Consider the following 18884-nt stretch of genomic DNA (forward strand, 5'->3'; position numbering starts at 1 on the left):
TGGGGTGTTACATTATGAACTTCCAATTTGATGGTTATTATTTTTAAAAACTTTGGTTAAGTCAACATAAGAATTGGTTAAACTATGAATGAAGACCCACTTAAAATTTGTCATCACATGGGATGGACACATGACACTAATCAAAAGGTCTTCCATTATCACTAGAAAAAGATAATGGTTAAAGTACAAATCCTTTTCAGTATATTTATTACAATAAAGTGGTTAAACACATTCAAAATGTGAGATAATTTAACATAAAGATGGATTGTAACAGTTGCGGTCAAAGCATGTGGGACTCGAAAGTAAGGGTGAGTGACGGTTGGGTTGCATTGGATTTGAGTCTAATATGATCAATCCACCATAATCCAAATTTAGTATTTTAAAATCCAATCCAATCATTTAAGTTGTCAGGTTATTTGGCTATGGATAAATCCAATTACAGTTAAATACTGTCGAGGCTTGTTCAGATTTTTTTTTATTCAATCAAATAATAAAAAAATTAACTACTGAATTTAAAAAGTATAATGTCTGAATTTATAAAATTTAATAATTGATATAAGTATATCAACCATTACAAGATTTTAAATTAAAAATGTAAATAATAGATATTTAATTTCATATTATAGTAGTGTCTAGCTTGTGAGGCCCAAATCTTTTATCAAACATGGATGCAAAAAGCTTTTGGTAAGATTTATACAATCTGCAACGATGAAGGCAAGGTTATTATACTTTTAATGGTAACAATTAGGCATTAAAAAAAGTTACAACTATCGAATCAATACTTCTCTTAATATACTTTTTAAGTAACATGTTTTGCAACACAGGAATACTTGTAATGCAAAGAAGAATAATGATTGAATCAAGGTTGGCTTGTTGTAACCATTCCAGGAGCGACATCACGTCATTCTAAAATATGGATCCTGAATATGTCACCAAAACTAAAACCAATAATAGCCCTTCAATTTGGAATGCATGAAATTATAAGCCAGCTAAAAGAATTATTTACTAGTCTTGTTCATGTCTATATTTTTCTACTTAATATCAACTAGAGAATGAAGGGAGGTAAATTTCCCTTATGAAGTCACAAGAGAATCTTTGTGAGTCTTCATGGACATTACAAAAGTAACATGAATAACATATTAAAAGTCCTTAAGACATAGTGTTGTTATAAATTCATCATCACTTTGATCAAGAGGAACATTAAAGGCAACTAACATTGTTGCCCAGTAGACCTCAATCATGAATATAAGGATTACATCATCACTTGTTGCATGATAGACTAAACTATAATTTGCAAACAAATAAATATCAATAACACTCCCAAATGCTTCCAAGTGACCATCAGTCTCACTTCTAACTCAAAGGAATAAACATTTTTTGTCAATCTTAAACCTCTACTCCATAAATGCTTCACTATCCATGTTTTCTCATATACTTTTTTGGATTGCAATATCAATAAGTGATGAGCTGAAATGTAAGTTCCAACCTTTCACCAAGTAGACTTTTACATATACGCAAAGGTAAATGTTCAAAACATGTCACCAAGCTAAATGTTTTTCTTTTATATATAATATCTCACCTTTAATGTTTTCTTCAATCAATGTTATTTTAAGACTAAAAACTTTATGTACCAAAATGAGGACCCATGCCCATAATAAAGGCAACACAAGCAATGATGTCTTCAAAAAAATGTAATGGAGAATCTACGCATTTGTTTGCAACAAGTGCCTTCAAAAAAGACCACAACTGCATAAAAGAAAAGTAGTTAAAACTCAACAAAATAATAAGAAAATTTAATAATAATAATAATAATAATAATTAAAGAAAGACAAACATTTTATATGTATTAAGAGTAAGCAAGAAATTAAATTAGTTATTGGGACAAAATCAATCATTCAAAAGACATTTGAAATGGAATTATATTAACTTAAGTTTTATTTTATTTAACCAACTTTTTTTTTCTTTATTTAATTTAACTTTGTGCCACCATATTTTATTTATTTATAATAGAAAGAAGAACTAAAAATTGATGATTGGCCAAGTGTACTAGATGAACGGAAGCCTACACAAATGAGAGGTGATGGAACTTGGTGCATTCCAAAATGGAGAAAAAATCATGATAAGTAAAAAAAAAAAATACTTCAAGTTTTATTTTAATGGATTTAAGTACACCATTAATGTAATGCAAACTAATTAACATTCTTTGAAAGTTTCACGAAAAGCCTAATGAAATAATCATCGTAACAAATTTTGACTAAGTTTTATTAGTATTTTTGGTATTTCTCCTCAAACAAAGTCAATCTAACAAAGATCCTGATTTAAAGTTACTTTCCTTATTTTTTTTAGTTGTTGAAAGACATATTAATATGATTGGTATAATTAACTGTTTAACATATTTATCCCATTTCATGATAATTACTGTCATTAATTAATATCTTTTGTATTTCTTGTATATATTTTTAATTTTTACATAGTATTTTAATATTTCTTACAATTTGTAAACATTCAATTTTATTTGTTTTTGTTTATGATGTATCAATTGTTCCCGATTTGAAACTAAGTAAATGCCTTATATATATTTTAAAATTAAGTAGTAACCACATGAATAACTATTTTTTGAGGTGACATTTAGACTATCATAGTATCATTTGATTTGCTTTATGTTTCAAATCTTCATTTATTTGGTTTGGTCATATTCATAACAAGTTTATCTAGGTGTTGTGACATATTTATAATGTTAATTATTCTTTCTATATTTTACATGATAATTTGAAGAATGTGGGAGAGGTATATGACAAAGAAATTGAAAAAGCACTTGTCCCATTGGTAAAACATTTTGAATTTATGTTAGGAACAAAGCCGAATCATTCACATGGTATAAAAAATATATCAATGTCAAAAAAGAATGTGGAGATTTTTTTTTCAAAAATCAAGTCTAGAATGCACAAAAGAGAGCACATGATTTAGAGTTACAAATGGTCAAGTTGAGTAACATCATCCAAAACACTAGTGCATAAAACACATTCAAAATCGTCTAATAGGCTTCGATTTCGAGAAAAACGAAGTCTTTCAAAATGCGGTGACATTTTTTAAATTATCTGCATGACCATAGGCTTTAGTTTTAAAACAACCAAAGTCTATACTAGTACTAGTTCTCAATTTTTACCTATGTTGCTTGTTTCTGGTTCATCTGGTGTTATAATTTTTTTTTATAATTTTTCAAGTTGTTTAATACAGTGTTGAAGTTACTGAATGATATTTTTTAAATACCGCAATAGACTTTGGTTGCTAAGGAACCGAAACATATAGTCGAATAGGCTTCAATTATTTTTCAGAATTGAAGCCTATTCCTTTATTTTTTTCATAATTTTTTTATTGTTTTGGGCTTCTCTTTTAGAGACAACTGAAACCTAATGTTGAAGTTTATGCTTCAATTCAAAATCAAAGCCAAAAAACCTTCCTTTTTTACCTCGCCCTGATATTCTTCGGTTTCGGAAACCAAAGTACAATGTCGAAAGCAAGAAGAGACTAACATGTAAGAAAAGAGTAACATGAAGAGACTACAATGTTGTTGCATTGGTGAAAGTAAGAAGAGACAAACATGCAACTTCAATTACTTGAAGTTCAAAACTTGATATGAAGACTACAAAACAAAATAAAACAAGATATTAAAATGGAGATGAAATGTCAAATGGATACTTTATATTGAGAGGTTTATCATTCATTGGAGTGTCTAGCTCTTCAAGTATTCCATCAAATAAAGTAAGTTGTGTTTCTATTTAAAATTTATCATTAATATGTCTATAATTACATATTTACATTTCTAAAATATTAATTATTTTTTTATTTTATTCGCAGGATCAAGATATTTGAAGATATTACTACTGTTATTTTTGAAATATTTCTTTGATTTAAATGTTTCAAGTAGAAGAGTGTCTTTTCTCTCTTTCTCTCTCTTTATATATATATATATATATATATATATATATATATATATATATATATATATATATATATATATATATGTATATATATATAATATGTTTGGAACCATCATTAGATTTTTATTATTTTCTGTGTCATTTAAAATATAATGAATAATTTATATTTTAATATCTATGTTTGATGTTATTTATTTATATTGATATTTAGTTTATTATCTTAAAATAATTTGTCCATTTATTATAGCATGGAAGGAACGTTACATATCAACATGATTTCTAATGGTAATGAATGATAACATATTTATTATAAAAAATAATTAATATTTATCATAAAATATTTGAAATTGTAGTAAGATTTTAAAATAGTCAACAAAGTTCATAATGAGTGCTAATTTGTCATTATTGTCTTATATGTGTGTGACAATGTATTCTTGTTACTATTATACAAAATTACAAGTGATAATTATTTTTGTCATAATATAATTTAATTTTAGTGACAATATATTTTTGTCACTATTATGCAAAATTACTAGTGACAATTACTTTTGTCATTATATAGTTCAATTTTAGTGACATTTAAAAACATTGTCACAAATATAAGTGACAAAATTACCACTAGAAATTTATTTATTGTCACAAGGCAACAATAGTGACATATTTATAGATCTTAGTGACAAATATTTATATCACTAAAATTGATTTTCTTTGTAGTTAGTATGGAGGTAAGTTTGTTAGCATAATCAAGACAGAGAGTATGTTTAACAAATAGGCATTGTATGTATACTTACAAGGCATACATATTCTTACAGGTTCAATATGTGTCCTACATGTCTCATCTCTTATGATATGGATGATTCTCTTCATGTATCTTAAGAGGGATATTAATTGTGCTTGCAAAGACACTCCAACACTTAAGCCACCAAGATGTAAGCAATATAATAAATGCACTAAAAAAGTTGACAGTGTTCACCTCGTGAATAATGCATGTTTATAATACTCTAATGAGTTTTTACCTAAATTAGCTAGGTTTATCACTTTTCAATACTTGATTAGTGTTCTTCACATTGTTAATCTTGTTTAGACAAAAACTCCTAGATGATATCAATTTGTATAATTAATACCATCTCAATTCCTTTAGTACAATATACATTGTGGTTTGCAATTACCTGGTATATATAAAAAAGAGCAATAATCACATGGTGGAGGGAAACATGTTTTTGTGAGTAAGAAGTGATTCAACATATAAAGAGATATTCTTGACAATGATATAAGATGATAAATAAGAACAAATGACCTTTATTCATCCAATGATGTGTTAGTCCTGGGTAAAGGTTGGACTTATTTCATTTTGAAGACCTTGTAAAAAGAGAGATAAATAGATAAGTAGATATCACAAAAGAAAGAAAGATATAGTTAATTAAAGGTGCTATCAATCTATGTATAAATGTTTGAATGAAGCTTGTGGTATCTTGTGTTGATAATGTTTTATGTAGAAGGGAAGTTTTTTTAAACTTTTGGTGCAAACTTATAAAAAAAATACGAGAATGGATTAGTTTCAAATATATTACGAGTCATGGGCAAAGTCGTATGTCAACAACATGACTTCTCCATTAAAATCGTGTCAATGACATACGACTTTGGGTTTGAATTCTAAACAATAGAAGTTGTGTTTGTAAGCACTATTTTAGTGTAAAAGGCATTGTGTTGAAGTTGTGTTTGTAAGCACTATTTTAGTGTTAAAGACATTGTGTTGAAGTCGTGTAGGAGTATGACGACTTCTAATTAAAAATTGTAAAATTAGAAATCGTGCACCTCTAACATGACTTCTTTAAAAAATAAGTAATGAAAAAGTCGTGCTTTTGGCTAATGGCTTTCAATTAGAATTTCTGAATTTGAAATCGTGCACTAGGGGATTTATTTTCATCGAAGCTGGTGATGAAGAAGTCATGGTATTAGGAAATGACTTTAAATTTCATTTTATAAATTGGAAATCATGATGGAGTCTAATGACAACAAAGCATATTTTTCATTTTTTGCAATCATACACTCAACATGCATTAGGGTTTGTGTGGGTGGAGTTGGAAGGAGAACAAGTTGTTTCAGCTAGCTTTGGTCATGACAGATGAGAACAACCTATAATGGCGGGAGGAGAAAAAAGTGCAGTTCAAGTGCAATATGTATTTCTTTTGGAGGATTTAATCTCATAGAATTTAGAAAACACCATGAACTAAGAAAAGCTCAACATTGTTTCCCAGTTAACTGAACTGAGTCCTTGTGCTTATCTGATAGAGATAACAACATTTAATATAATCTTTCGAAATATCACTTTACCTGGTTTTGAACAAGTAACATCCTAATCCTTTTTAATCAATAGGAAAGTTTAAAAACTTGTTTGAAACATCACACCCCAAAAGAAACTTAATCATGGTCACTATGACTATGTCAGATCAAGCTTTTTTGTCTCACCACTTTTTTCATACATTTGCTATTGAAAGTCGTTAGGTAGAAGCACAACTTGTTCGTTACCTGTTTTTGAGAAAGTTGTGCTAGAGATGCACAATTTCTAATTTTACAAATTTTAACTGCACATGACTTTAGCACAATCCCATTTACACTAAAGTTGTGCTTACCAAGCACAACTTCTATTTTTCAGAATCCAAACTCAAAGTCGTATGCCATGGACACGATTTCAATGGAGAAGTCATGGTGTGGATACACTACTTAGGCCATGACTCATAATATATTTGAAACCTGTCAATTCTCGTAATTTTTTGGTAAATTTGCACCAAAAATGTAAAAAAAAAAAACAATAGTTGCATCTTTTTAAGTAGGACTTGTGATGTTTCACTACAAGAAAATCCTCAATTTTTAGAAACCAAAAATAGTTAGTTACTATAGTGACCAATTTAGATATTAATTTACAAAACTAAAAATTATTGGTTATTAAAATAGTCATTATTATGAATAAAAAATTATAATTGGTCACTAAACTACTCACCAATTAATTGGAGACTAATTTATAAACTAATTCATTTGGTAGTCAAAACTTTGATAGTTAATTTTTAGTGACCAATTTTCTTTGGTAACCAAAATCTTGATAGATAATTTCAAAGACCAATTTAGTGATCAATTATAAGTTTTTATTCATAATAGTGACTATTTTAATAATTAATAATTTTTTATTTTGTAAATTGGTATTTGAATTTGTCACTATAATTATTAACAATTATTGATCACTAAAATTAGTTATTATTTAGAAATTTTCTTTTATTATTTATTCTGCATATAATAGGATCTTTATTTAGAATTATAATGTCATTAGGGTCTTGTAATATCTACTTTATCTTGAATTAAGCATATAATTGACTAAATTTGGTAGTTTTTTTTTAGTAAAGTTGAATGGTTTTTTTGACTTACTTCATGAAGTCGATTTTGTGGAAAATTTTGAACTAATTAACTTATCAGGATTAGGTTCCAACCAACCCATCTGTATGTTTTCATAATAGGGAATTCTAACTTCTGCATAGTACTTGATAACTACGGTGAAAATTAAGAAAGAAAGGTAAATATATTTAAACACATTGAAAAATCAATGAAAGCTTAAAAGTAAAAAATAATAATATATAACAATATATAAAATTTATATATATATATATATATATATATATTTTAATATTTTTATCCTTATTTATTTTATAACTACGACACAACAGTTTCAAAGCTTTAATTTTGATTTTTATAAACAATTTTTTTTTATATTAGTATACGAACTGAAAAAAACGATTTTGTGAAAAACTGCACAGCAATCATAACATTTAAATTTATTACATTAGTTTTTAATTACTGTTATATATTACCTTTTCTTTTTTATATCTCTCTTTTATTTTAAAAACAATATACGATGACAATGATAGTAAATTAAAAGTTATTATTGTGTAAAATATATGGAATTAAGTTTAATAAATGAAAAAGATTAATAAGAATTTGGTGGATGAAGATGATAACAATAATAGTTATATAATTGTCGTGTCTTCGATAACTATAACACTAATAATAAATCTTCTCAACTCAAAGTAAAGTGTCTGTTCAAAAGCAACCTCGCATTTGTGTAAAAAAACAAAAAAAACTTCGAAACTTTTCTGACCCAATCCGTGGACGTGTTCTGCAAAAATCCAAAACCCGAGAAAGTGGTTAGGAGGATCCGTTTTCGGTAATCGGGTTTTCGGAGTCTAGGGTTTCGGATTCGACGGCGGCGATGGCACAGGCAGTGGGGCGGAACAGGGTGGTCGGAGAGTACGTGGTGGGGAGGCAAATCGGCGCGGGGTCGTTCTCGGTGGTGTGGCACGGAAGGCACAAGGTACACGGAACCGAGGTGGCAATAAAGGAGATCGCCACGCTTCGCCTCAATAAGAAGTTGCAGGAGAGCCTCATGTCCGAGATTTTCATCTTGAAGCGGATTAACCACCCTAACATAATCTGTTTGCACGATATCATTCAGGTTGGATGTCGATTTTTTCTTTTGTTTTTGGTGTGGAATGTTTTTGTTGTAATAAAGCCTTTCACTGTTTGGTGGGACCCTGATAAGTTTGAGGTTTTTGAATGATTAATTCTTGGTCTGGGACTTAGTTAAATTGAAAACTTAGCACTCCTTTCCAAGGATGTAATATGTTGGACTTGAATCCCTCAGAAGCCTGGGGTGTATTGCCAGTTTAGTCAAAGTCATTGGGTTGGTGGGGATTGTTGAAGCTATTGTGTAATTTGGAATTTCGGAAACTGTTGTTAGTGTGAGGTTTCTCTTATTCTTGGGATAATTTGTTTAGGAGTGTTTGTTATAACTTTTTTTGCTTTGAGTAAATTGCTTTTGGGTTTTACGGTGTATATTATTTACAGTGAAGCGGTGATGATGTTTTAGAAGAGCTTGGAAATGTGTGCTGAGTGATGATGACTTTGGTAATTTTTATATTGGTGATGTTTCTTTTATCTGGGGCTGGAAATATTTAGTAATTTTTAGTGGTGAGAAAGAATGTTGGCAATCTGCGGTTTGACTACTGGATAAACAAAACCTTTGAAAAAGTGTCTGGGGGCATGATAACCCCGGTTGCTTCTATTTGGGTGATGTACTGTGGGATTTGAAGAGGAAACAGATTTTACCATTTTGGGGGTTTCTGCATAAAACTATATGGTTGTGTATGCTAGTATCCTATTATTTATAGGAGGGAACCTTTTTGCTTTGGGGTGTAACTGCATCCTACTGTTGCCCAGGTTCACTGCTTTCCTCTAATTTTGAGAAGAAGCAGTATGTATGCGCTCTCTATTAAGTTAACAAGATGCAGTATTTTGCTGTTTAATTGAAATGGGGGAAGTCGTGATCATGAAGCTTCGTTTAGTGTAGGAAAAAATAGCTTTTTATATGTTGGAAAACTGCATTGATTGCCTCAATCATGGTCTCTTTGGCAGTTGTGTGGATTGCAGCCTCAAGATTGGTGGTATAGTACCATCATATTCACTAGAGATATGACCAAAGTTAGGTAAAAAACTAGAGTTTAAGATTGTATCAGAACCTCTATCCTAGATCCGTTGTTGGGCCCACTTGCAATTGCCATGCTGCTGACTGGAAGGCATAGGCATGAGGACTGTTGAAAAGCCTTCTTAGCTACACTCACTCCAAACCCACCTTAGTTGTGGTCTCATTATGGTTGCCTTAATTGCACATTAAGGGTGGTGGTTTAATATATAAAATGGGAGGCAACCCTCACTTTATATGCCAGTTTTATTGAGTTAAGTCTAGTCCAAAACAAAAGTTTAATATTGTGGAAAACGAAGGAGTGGCAATTATTGATGAATGACCATTTGATTGTAAAATGACAATGGTTGTTTAAAATCTAGGCTGGATTTATTTCGTGCTGATGGCAGATGAAATATGTTGTCTGTAGGCTGTGGATTGTTTTTAAGTATTAGTTTTGGCTTATTTTACTCAAAACCAAAATTCTGAGGTTTCAATAAGTATTGTAGAAAGTTATATGCTATGAATAGATTGATCTGGGTGAAATTATTATTTGTGGTAAGTGTGATGTCAAATGAAATATGCATTTTTTGGTGCATAAAGAAAGTCTCTCATTAGAAGTGTAATTCACTTTATGTAGGTTCCTGGGAAGATACATCTTGTGTTAGAATACTGTAAAGGGGGAGATCTGTCCTTGTACATTCAACGCCATGGAAGGGTACCAGAGGCAACTGCAAAGCATTTCATGCAGCAGCTGGGTATGTTTCAACTGTATACAGTTATGTTCTCCTTAAATGTTCAAGTTATAAATGACTACTCTGTGTTTCAGCTGCTGGTCTACTAGTTCTTCGAGATAATAACCTTATTCATCGAGACCTGAAACCACAGGTTTTTATTTTGATTCTATTTCATAAAACATAAATGTCTATTTATTGTTTTATGTCTCATTAGTTCAGAATCCTAGTTGAACCCCTTCTATATTAAATTTAATCTTTGTATGAAGGTTGCATTGTTATTTTATCTAAGTATGGTAATCATTATCGCCCTTGAAACAGAACCTTCTTCTCTCCCAGAATGATGAGAAGTCAGTGCTGAAGATTGCTGACTTTGGATTTGCAAGGTAGCCTAATTATTCTACTTCATTAATCTATCTTGAAGAACCCAAAAAAATGATTAAGACATCATGAAAGCCCAGCGCTAATTTTTATGTATGTGTCTCAATATTTGACTTGAGATAATTAGTGAAAATGTGTTTTTAAATGTGTTGATCATAATAATACAGACAAGTGTGGGTTTAAAAATGTTATAATAGGTAGGTAGAGAGAGAGAGAGGATCCAGTTAAAGAAAGGCATTGTGGTTTCTCATAGGAAATATGCTTTAGATATCTTTGAAGAAACATGCATGACTGTTTGTGGACCAGTAGATGGTCCTATGGATCCAAATAAAAAATTATGTTAGTGTTAGAATAAGCTGGACCTAGTTCCTAGATGTTTCTTTTCTAATTCTCTTCTCTTCGTTCTCATATATTTTATTTGATATATTTAAAATTATTATGAATATGAAATCCTTAGAGAGGACAACACACTTTCAAATTCATTCTTATTCCTTTGTATCTTTACCAAGTGGTAGATCAAGATGAACCTTCTCTGACCCAGAGAGAGTTGTTGGAAAACTTATTTATCTCACTATTACTAGATCTGATCTATCTTTTGCAGTTGGTGTTATTTATTAGTTAGTTAATGCAAAATCCTTGTATTGGTCATTGAAATGCTATATGAGTTGTTTACTTCTTAGCATTAATTTCTTGTACCTTTTTGCTATTTCTAATGTAATTTTGTTCTATAAATAAGAAAGATCAGCTGAGAGATATTCATTCCCTTAAGCTTTTCTTTATCATATTTTCAGTCTTATGTAAAACCTCCAAGAAAAGTCTTTACATTGTGATCTGACAAATTATACCACCTTTCTTGCTTTGACATTCTTCTGTTCTGTTTTGGCTGTGTGTATCTCTCAGACTTTCATAAAATGGTTTGGGTATTCTTTCTTATACTCCTTTATGTAATGTAGTCATTAAACCACAATTTTCTTCTTGGGCAGATCTCTGCAACCTAGGGGCCTTGCGGAAACCTTGTGTGGTTCACCACTCTATATGGCTCCAGAAATCATGCAACTGCAGAAGTATGACGCTAAGGTGATTTCAATTTTAATATCTTTGGAAAACCAAAGCATTCATGATTAGTTTCCTTTCCATTTAAATCTAATTAAACATGCAGGCAGATCTCTGGAGTGTTGGTGCAATCTTATTTCAGCTGGTTACTGGGAGAACACCTTTTACTGGAAACAATCAAATACAGGTATTAAATTGATATAGTGCCCGTTTTGTAGTCTTTTGAATATTCTCTCAATGCAAACAAAGTTGTTCTTTCTAACCAATAATGTATATAGTTTGGTGCTATATAAGTAATGTTGTCGTCCAAATCGGTACATTTTTCTGCCTTAGTTAACTTAATGTAACTTATAATCATGAACTCTGCAGTTACTACAGAATATTTTGAAATCGACAGAATTGCAGTTTCCATCTGATATCCCAAGTCTGAGTTTTGAATGCAAAGATTTGTGTCAGAAATTGCTACGCCGGAATCCAGGTATGTTTTGATTTTATTAGACTAAAATCTGAATCCTAAATTAAGGATGAATTTATGGTCCAGTTTATTTAATTATTGTATATAGTATTGTTATTTTTCTAATATGGCATGAGATATCCTTGGTGTCACTTATTGACTTTTTCCTGGGAAACTAGCTGCAGTAAAGAAGGTGGACACATGTGTTTCAAACCTGCCTATGTAAAATTAGATTGCTTTGGTTAGCATCAGCATGACAGCTCCTTCATAAAATTGAGCTGACAAATCTGTTTGTCCTTGCTGTTTCAGGCTTTTAGATAACTCATTCTCCTGCTAACCAATACCATATCAACTAGAATAAAGGGGTATTTTGATTTTTGTTATTTTTTATAATGTAGATCGGACCACTTAATAGGTGAATACTTATTTTTACTTTCTGGGCAACATTTAGATACATAAATACCTGATACATGGTAAGTTATTACACATCGTTCGGAGTATAGGCAAGGTAACTTTAGAAGAGAATCTTATGAATTAAGGAAGAGTTGCCCTCCATTTAAGGGGTAATTATTAATTTGGGGATTAATAATAGTTGGAGCTTGATTTGGTGAACTGATGATTGAATGATAAAATATGCTTGTAATAATCTTTAGTTTTTAATATTAATATGAAATATAAATTGAGGAAATTTGCTCGTTGTGTTCCAACCAACAGTCTTTCATACTCTACTTTTTCAACAGTTTTTTCGTGAGAGAAACAAGGAAAAGGGGATGGATGATATAAGCTTATAAGTTGTGTCATTATTCTTATTATAATATATTGTTCTTTCTTCTGTGTCTGTTTTTTTTTAATTTCAGTGGAACGTCTAACTTTCGAAGAATTTTTTAACCACCCATTTCTTTCTCAGAAGCAAAGAGAACAGGATGATGAGCCATTGAGGTAAAAACACAGTCTCTTATGATTTATGGTCATTATGGTTTTTCAGTTTGCAAATATAAATAATTTGTAGTGTGCAGGAGTAGAAGTTCTTCAAGGCTGGTTGGTGGGTTCTTTTCTACAGTATCTGACCCTTTGAGAAGAACTGAGGAAAATTACCAAGAAGATTGTTTGCCTTTCATCCTAGATGACGACTCTGGTGGCCCTGAGGGGAGTCCATCCTTTTCAAGAAAAAAGTCCTCAATAAAGTCCACCTATGGATTTGATCTAAATTCTAAACTAGATAAAGCAGAATCAACATCTCCTATCTCTAATAACATAAATTCTAATTCTGCATTTCGTACTATGACACAAAGATCTCAAAACACTAATAGGAGATTGGACAACCATAACATTTCAAGAGATCTCACTGATCCGCTAGAATCTCCAGAACAGATGTTCGCAAATCCTTATCCAAAAGGTCATACAAGCTAAATTTGTTTCCATTTCTTTTTTCAAGGTTGGATTTAGGTTTTTCCTTTCTAAATTATGTATAATGTTTCTCATATTTCTGTAATATGTGACAGTTACGGATTCCCTGGAGAATATTGATCAAGAATATGTTCTGGTGCCAGGGCCCCCTATAGATGTTTCATCTTCGGTGGGTGCTTCCAGGCCCAGCCATACCCAATATAGGTCTGGTAGTTTACCTCAAGAGTCTTCTAGTGCAATCACCAGACCAAGTGCTCCAATGCCAATAGTTGGTGCACATACAAATAGCATGTACCAAGTTGGAAGTTCAGGTAGCCAGGACTCTGCCCCTGGGACTTCGCTTGGATCAATGGATATAAGTGATGAACAGCCATCAGCTCACTGCATGACCAGGGTAAAATCATTGCAACAGTGTGCATCTGCCATCACCGAGTTAGTTAATGAGAAGGTAAATGTTGCTGAAAGTTTGCTCACAACTGTGATCTTATATGATGTAGTCTGGCTCTTAGTTTTCTTGCAAACCATTAATTTTGTCCCCAAACTATTACACTCTGGAGATACCAATCTTTTGGTGTACTCATTGCACTAGAAACATGCTTATTCTAATAACATTTTTGTAACTTTTTTTTAGGCCAAGAGCACTTACACTCATTTAATATGTTTTTTTTTTTTTTGTAATGGGAAAGTGAAAAATAATGTTTCAAATGAGTGTAAAAGTGTGTTAAAGTAATTTTTTCCTTTTTTTTATAATAACTACTGCAGTAGCTGTTGCTTTTACTGGGGTAACCTATTTTTTTTTTTCATTTAGTAGCAAAAGTGTAGATACATGAGCATTTGTCACACTTATATCTCCAGTAGTAGTTATTATTATAGTACTTATAATAGTAATAATATAGCAATTTCGTTGTTCATTCTGTGCGCATTATGAGGATCCTTCCCTTTCGTGGGAAATGGAAATGATTGAAATTTATTTCCCTTTTACTTAACCTTGGTGTCTTGTGTTGCTGCCTTTGACTTTTTTTAAAGTGGGCTAAGTTTTCTAAATGTTAAGTTTTCATTTGTGTTACTATGGTAATATTAATGATACTTTGCTTTTGGACCACTCCATGTCTCACTCTTAAAAATGGTAAAGATGGAGGCAGGAAAGCATCTGGAAGCATTTTCTATTCAGCTTGTAATTCTTGCAATCTGGAAGCAAGCACTGCACATATGCCATACACAAGCTGCCTCAGCCATGGAAGGAAGTCCAAATCAAGAAACTTCAAGATATAGAAGGAGTGCCAGTAGGAAGCATGGCAGTCCTGATTCAGAAGAATGCCTTGAGGGAAACACCCTATGGCCGAAGGATATATTATCTAAAATTGAAAGTGAATTTTTGAGGGAATTTGAGCATGCTGAAGAGCTTGCCAAGACCATTGAGCCTGGTATGGCATCTTTTATGTTAATTTTTTAGCTAAATGGCTAGTTAACTCCCCTTCCTTTTTCTTTTCTTTTAAATTAAGCTATTTCTACCCTTGAACATTTAAAAGAGTTTTCTTATGTTTAAACTTGGTTTATGAGATGAACAATAAATTTTATGCACTTTTTATGACATACATGAAATGTAAAGTAATAATTATAACGCAAGTGTCACCTTTCTGGGTGTGTGTGCAAGAGAGCGACACAGATTCCTGTAGTTTTATTACATAGTAATATGAAATTTATAATAATGGAGACCGTTTCTGTCTTGATTGCAGGAAACACCGAGATGCCAGATGCAATGGAGACAATATTTCAATCTGCTCTTGCTTTTGGAAGGCATGGGGGTGTGAGTATTTCTTCCTGCTTTTCATTTCATCCATTTGGCCTGGGTGATCAAAGTCCATCTTGAAAATACTATTTTAAGCATGTATATAAAAAGAGATTTCACATCATTGATTGTACAAAATTAAGGTTATCTCAGACATTTTTAATGATATGCTACAATTAAGCAAACATGAAGACTTCATTGGTGATCCAAGCTGAGGTTGTGTTCTGATATTTGGTTGGCAGGTAGAAGAACTCATGGGTGACATGGAAAGTGCAGCTGCATTGTATTCAAAAGCTGTTCGTCTGTTAGTTTTTCTTCTAGTGGAAGGACCATCCCTGATTCTTAATCCTCCCTTTTCGCTGACAAACTCAGATCGTTACAGACTTCGAAATTACATTGATATTCTTAATAACAGACAAGGTTATTCAAGGTCCCAGCGAATGGCACTTCTGAAATGTGATGACAATCAAGGTATCCTTAAGGAAAAATTTTAGCAATGGTTATCTATCTCCCATTCACACAACAAATCATTTATTTGTACAGTTATTCTTTTGAGGGAGGTGAAACCAGCACAAGGTAGATTGTAAAATCCAACATTTCGGTGGTTAGAATGATGATCAAATGTGCATTTGATTGTGTATGCTGTGTCATTTGTTCTGTGAATTCTTTTATGATGAGCTTTAGGGTTTGAAATTTCAATTTTCTATTATGAAAATGGTAAAAACTATAAGATAACTGGGCATATGCATATAACAATAACGATACTACAATTTGGTTTTATTGCCACTTGGAGAGCAAAAGTTTCATTTCACTTAAAAGGGGGTAACCTGTTGAAATTTTGAAAGACATTTATTTTATAAAGAAATTTTGTGGTGAACAATCAAGATTTATAAAGATAGAGTACAATAAAATCTGATGGTATTTAATTGAGATTTTAAAAGACTAAAGAATAAATCTAAAGAAGATTTATAAGTATTCAAAATCATACAAATTTAAATGATTATTTGTTGATTGGATTTCTTTCTATGCCTCGGTGATTGTTTTCTGCTGTTAATATGGGTTATTAATTTTTATAACTAGTTTTTGGATCTTTATTATTATTATTATACATATTTTCAATCAACAAAAGGTTTTTTTATTTCTCTTTTTATATGATTTCTGTTTCTGATTGAGTTTTTAACATTTTTCTTTAACTATAACATTGTATAATCATTTTTTTAACACGGTTTAGGCTCATTTATGAAGAACAAGTTGAAAATCCAATTACTAAACATTCTACGGAAAAAAAACTAATGGAGAAATATTTGTTAATTATTTGTATTTTCTATTTAAAAGTAAAAAAAAAAAAATCTATCAAATGATTTTTCTTTTTGATTGCTAACAGAAGAGGTGGAAGAACCCGAGGGTGAAAATGTGGGTGTTGGGAAATTATTTTGGATATTTTGTATAATTATAATTTAAAACTATCAATTTACTTTAAATGAATTTTTATTTTTATTCTTTTAATCGTTAAAGAAAAAGGTAGAAGAATTGAAGTGTAGATTGTTAGGATGTTAGCGAATTCTTATTAGATATTTATCTATAAATAATTTAAGTTGATAATACAAATAAATTAAACTTTACAAAATGGAAGAAATATGTAAGACTAGTGGAAAATTCCCTATAGAAAGACAATATCATTAACATACACAATAATATATGGAATATCAGATTCCTTATGATAAACGAATAACAAGTGATCCGATTTATAATGTTTGAAACTGATTGATGCCATATAATTTGCAAATTGTTTCTACCAAGCATGAGGGGCTTGTTTGCTTTAGGCCATAAAGTGACTTCTTTAACAAGCAAACATAATCAGGATGAGAGAAATCATTAAAACCCATAGGTTAATGCATTTAAACGATTTCATTACCATGTAAAAACTCATTTGTGATGCCTACCTAATGAATGGGCCATGATTTGGAGAAAGCAATGGTTAAAATCGTTCAAATGGTCACTAGTTTCACTATTAGGTTGAAAGTTTCATCATGATCTACTCCTTTCTTTTGTGACTTGTCATCACCTACAAGACAAGCTTTATATCTCTTAAAAGAACTGTCAGAATTGTGTTTATGTCTAAATATTCACATTGACTGAATTATATCTACATTAAGGGGATAAGGTACCAACTCTAATGTCTTGTTTTGAATTAAAGCATTATATTCATCACTCATAGCATTTTTCCAATTGGATTCATATAAAGCACTCATCAAATTCTTAAGTAAAGGTGAAATAGAGGTGGTCAAAGCACTCAAATTACGGGTGTATTTTGGGTTTAATTTAATTATGCCTTGTTGACTACGAGTGGTCATGTCGTGAGGGTTGAGATTGGTTATTGTGTGATGGTGAGTTGAGGTTTGAGAAGAGGGAGAAGTAATTGGTGAGGTTGAGAGCTAATTGGTGTGAAGGGATGGTTCCAGTTGAGTAGAGGGTGACACTGATTGAGAGCTTGGGCCTGTGTGTGTGATAGGTTGTATAAAAGGAAGTGTGGGTTGTGTTATTTGATTTTGTGGAACATAACAATGTATGAGATGGATTAAGTGTGAAAAAGGTGTCATCTTAAAGTGTCATACTCACTTGGAGACAGATCGTGGATTTTAAGAAAGGAAATTGTGTCTCATAAAAAATTACATGATGGAGAATAATTATTTTTCTCTTTCAAAGATCATTGCCCTTATAACCTTGATGGTTTGATGGGTATCTTAGAAAATCACACATGGTGGATCTAGCTTGCAACTTATTGATTGTAGTATTTAGAAATATGGGGTAGCAAAGATAACAAAAGATACGAAGATGAGAAAATATTGGATTCTTGTGATAAAGGACTTGCATTTGGGAACGATATCCTATAACTTTAGTGGAGAGAATTTTTGGTAGATAAGTGGCCATTTGAAGAATATGGTCCCAAAAAGAAAGTGGCATGGATGAGTGTGCTAATAAGGTGCAAATAATGTTGTTAATTAATGGATTTAATATGTCATTCAACTTTGCCATTTCGAGGAAAGGTGTAAGGATAAGATAACCTAAATTTCAATCCATTATGTTGACAAATTTGTTTAAAAGAACACTACAGGAAAAAATGCAAATTATCGATGAAATCAGAATTACATTTTAGATTCTCTCCCCCATTTTTAGTTTTTTGGCCTCCCTCCCCCAATTTCAGAATCAAAGCAAACTCCCTCCAATGAGATGACCTTGCCCTAGCCTTGCCATGACTTGACCACTGCCCACCATGACCTTGTCGTGACATTCGTGGGTTGACAGAGCTTGTTGTTGAGGGTCCCTACCACATTTGTTGTCGTCTAGTCGTCAAGGGACCCTACCGTGGTTGTTACCGCACCGACAGTCGAGGGAACCTACCACGTTCACTATCGCACCGACTGTCAAGGTAAGTCGTGCTTTGGTTGTCTTGTTTAAGCTTTAGTTCGAGCCTCCTTCTCTTTACTTTTACCTGTCTGGGCTTCTTTGCTTTGTACGGTTTGTTCAATTGATTGAGAGTTAGGGTTCCACTAAACATATATTCTTTATATGAAGATAATAATTTGTGAAAAAATGTTGCAAAATTGACTTCTCAATG

At 31.5% G+C, this 18884-nt stretch overlaps 1 protein-coding gene across 2 annotated transcripts; it reads left to right on the plus strand.

Moving 5' to 3' along the window:
- The first annotated feature begins 8006 nt into the window (after positions 1–8006).
- Positions 8007–15915, plus strand: LOC114166872 (serine/threonine-protein kinase ATG1c-like). 2 transcript variants are annotated; one of them, XM_028051747.1, is made up of 13 exons: positions 8007–8442; positions 10088–10205; positions 10277–10335; positions 10503–10567; positions 11546–11639; positions 11722–11802; positions 11985–12093; positions 12927–13008; positions 13086–13465; positions 13572–13924; positions 14609–14900; positions 15213–15283; positions 15508–15915. In XM_028051747.1, the coding sequence occupies exons 1-13, from the start codon at positions 8200–8202 to the stop codon at positions 15757–15759; spliced, it is 2199 nt and encodes a 732-aa protein (XP_027907548.1). In that variant the 5' UTR covers positions 8007–8199; the 3' UTR covers positions 15760–15915. The 2 variants fall into 2 exon arrangements, with proteins under 2 accessions (XP_027907548.1, XP_027907549.1); XM_028051748.1 differs by having other exon boundaries at positions 13092–13465.
- Positions 15916–18884: the final 2969 nt, after the last annotated feature.

Source organism: Vigna unguiculata, chromosome 10 (genome assembly GCF_004118075.2).
Source record: "Vigna unguiculata cultivar IT97K-499-35 chromosome 10, ASM411807v1, whole genome shotgun sequence".
Lineage (NCBI taxonomy): Eukaryota > Viridiplantae > Streptophyta > Magnoliopsida > Fabales > Fabaceae > Vigna > Vigna unguiculata.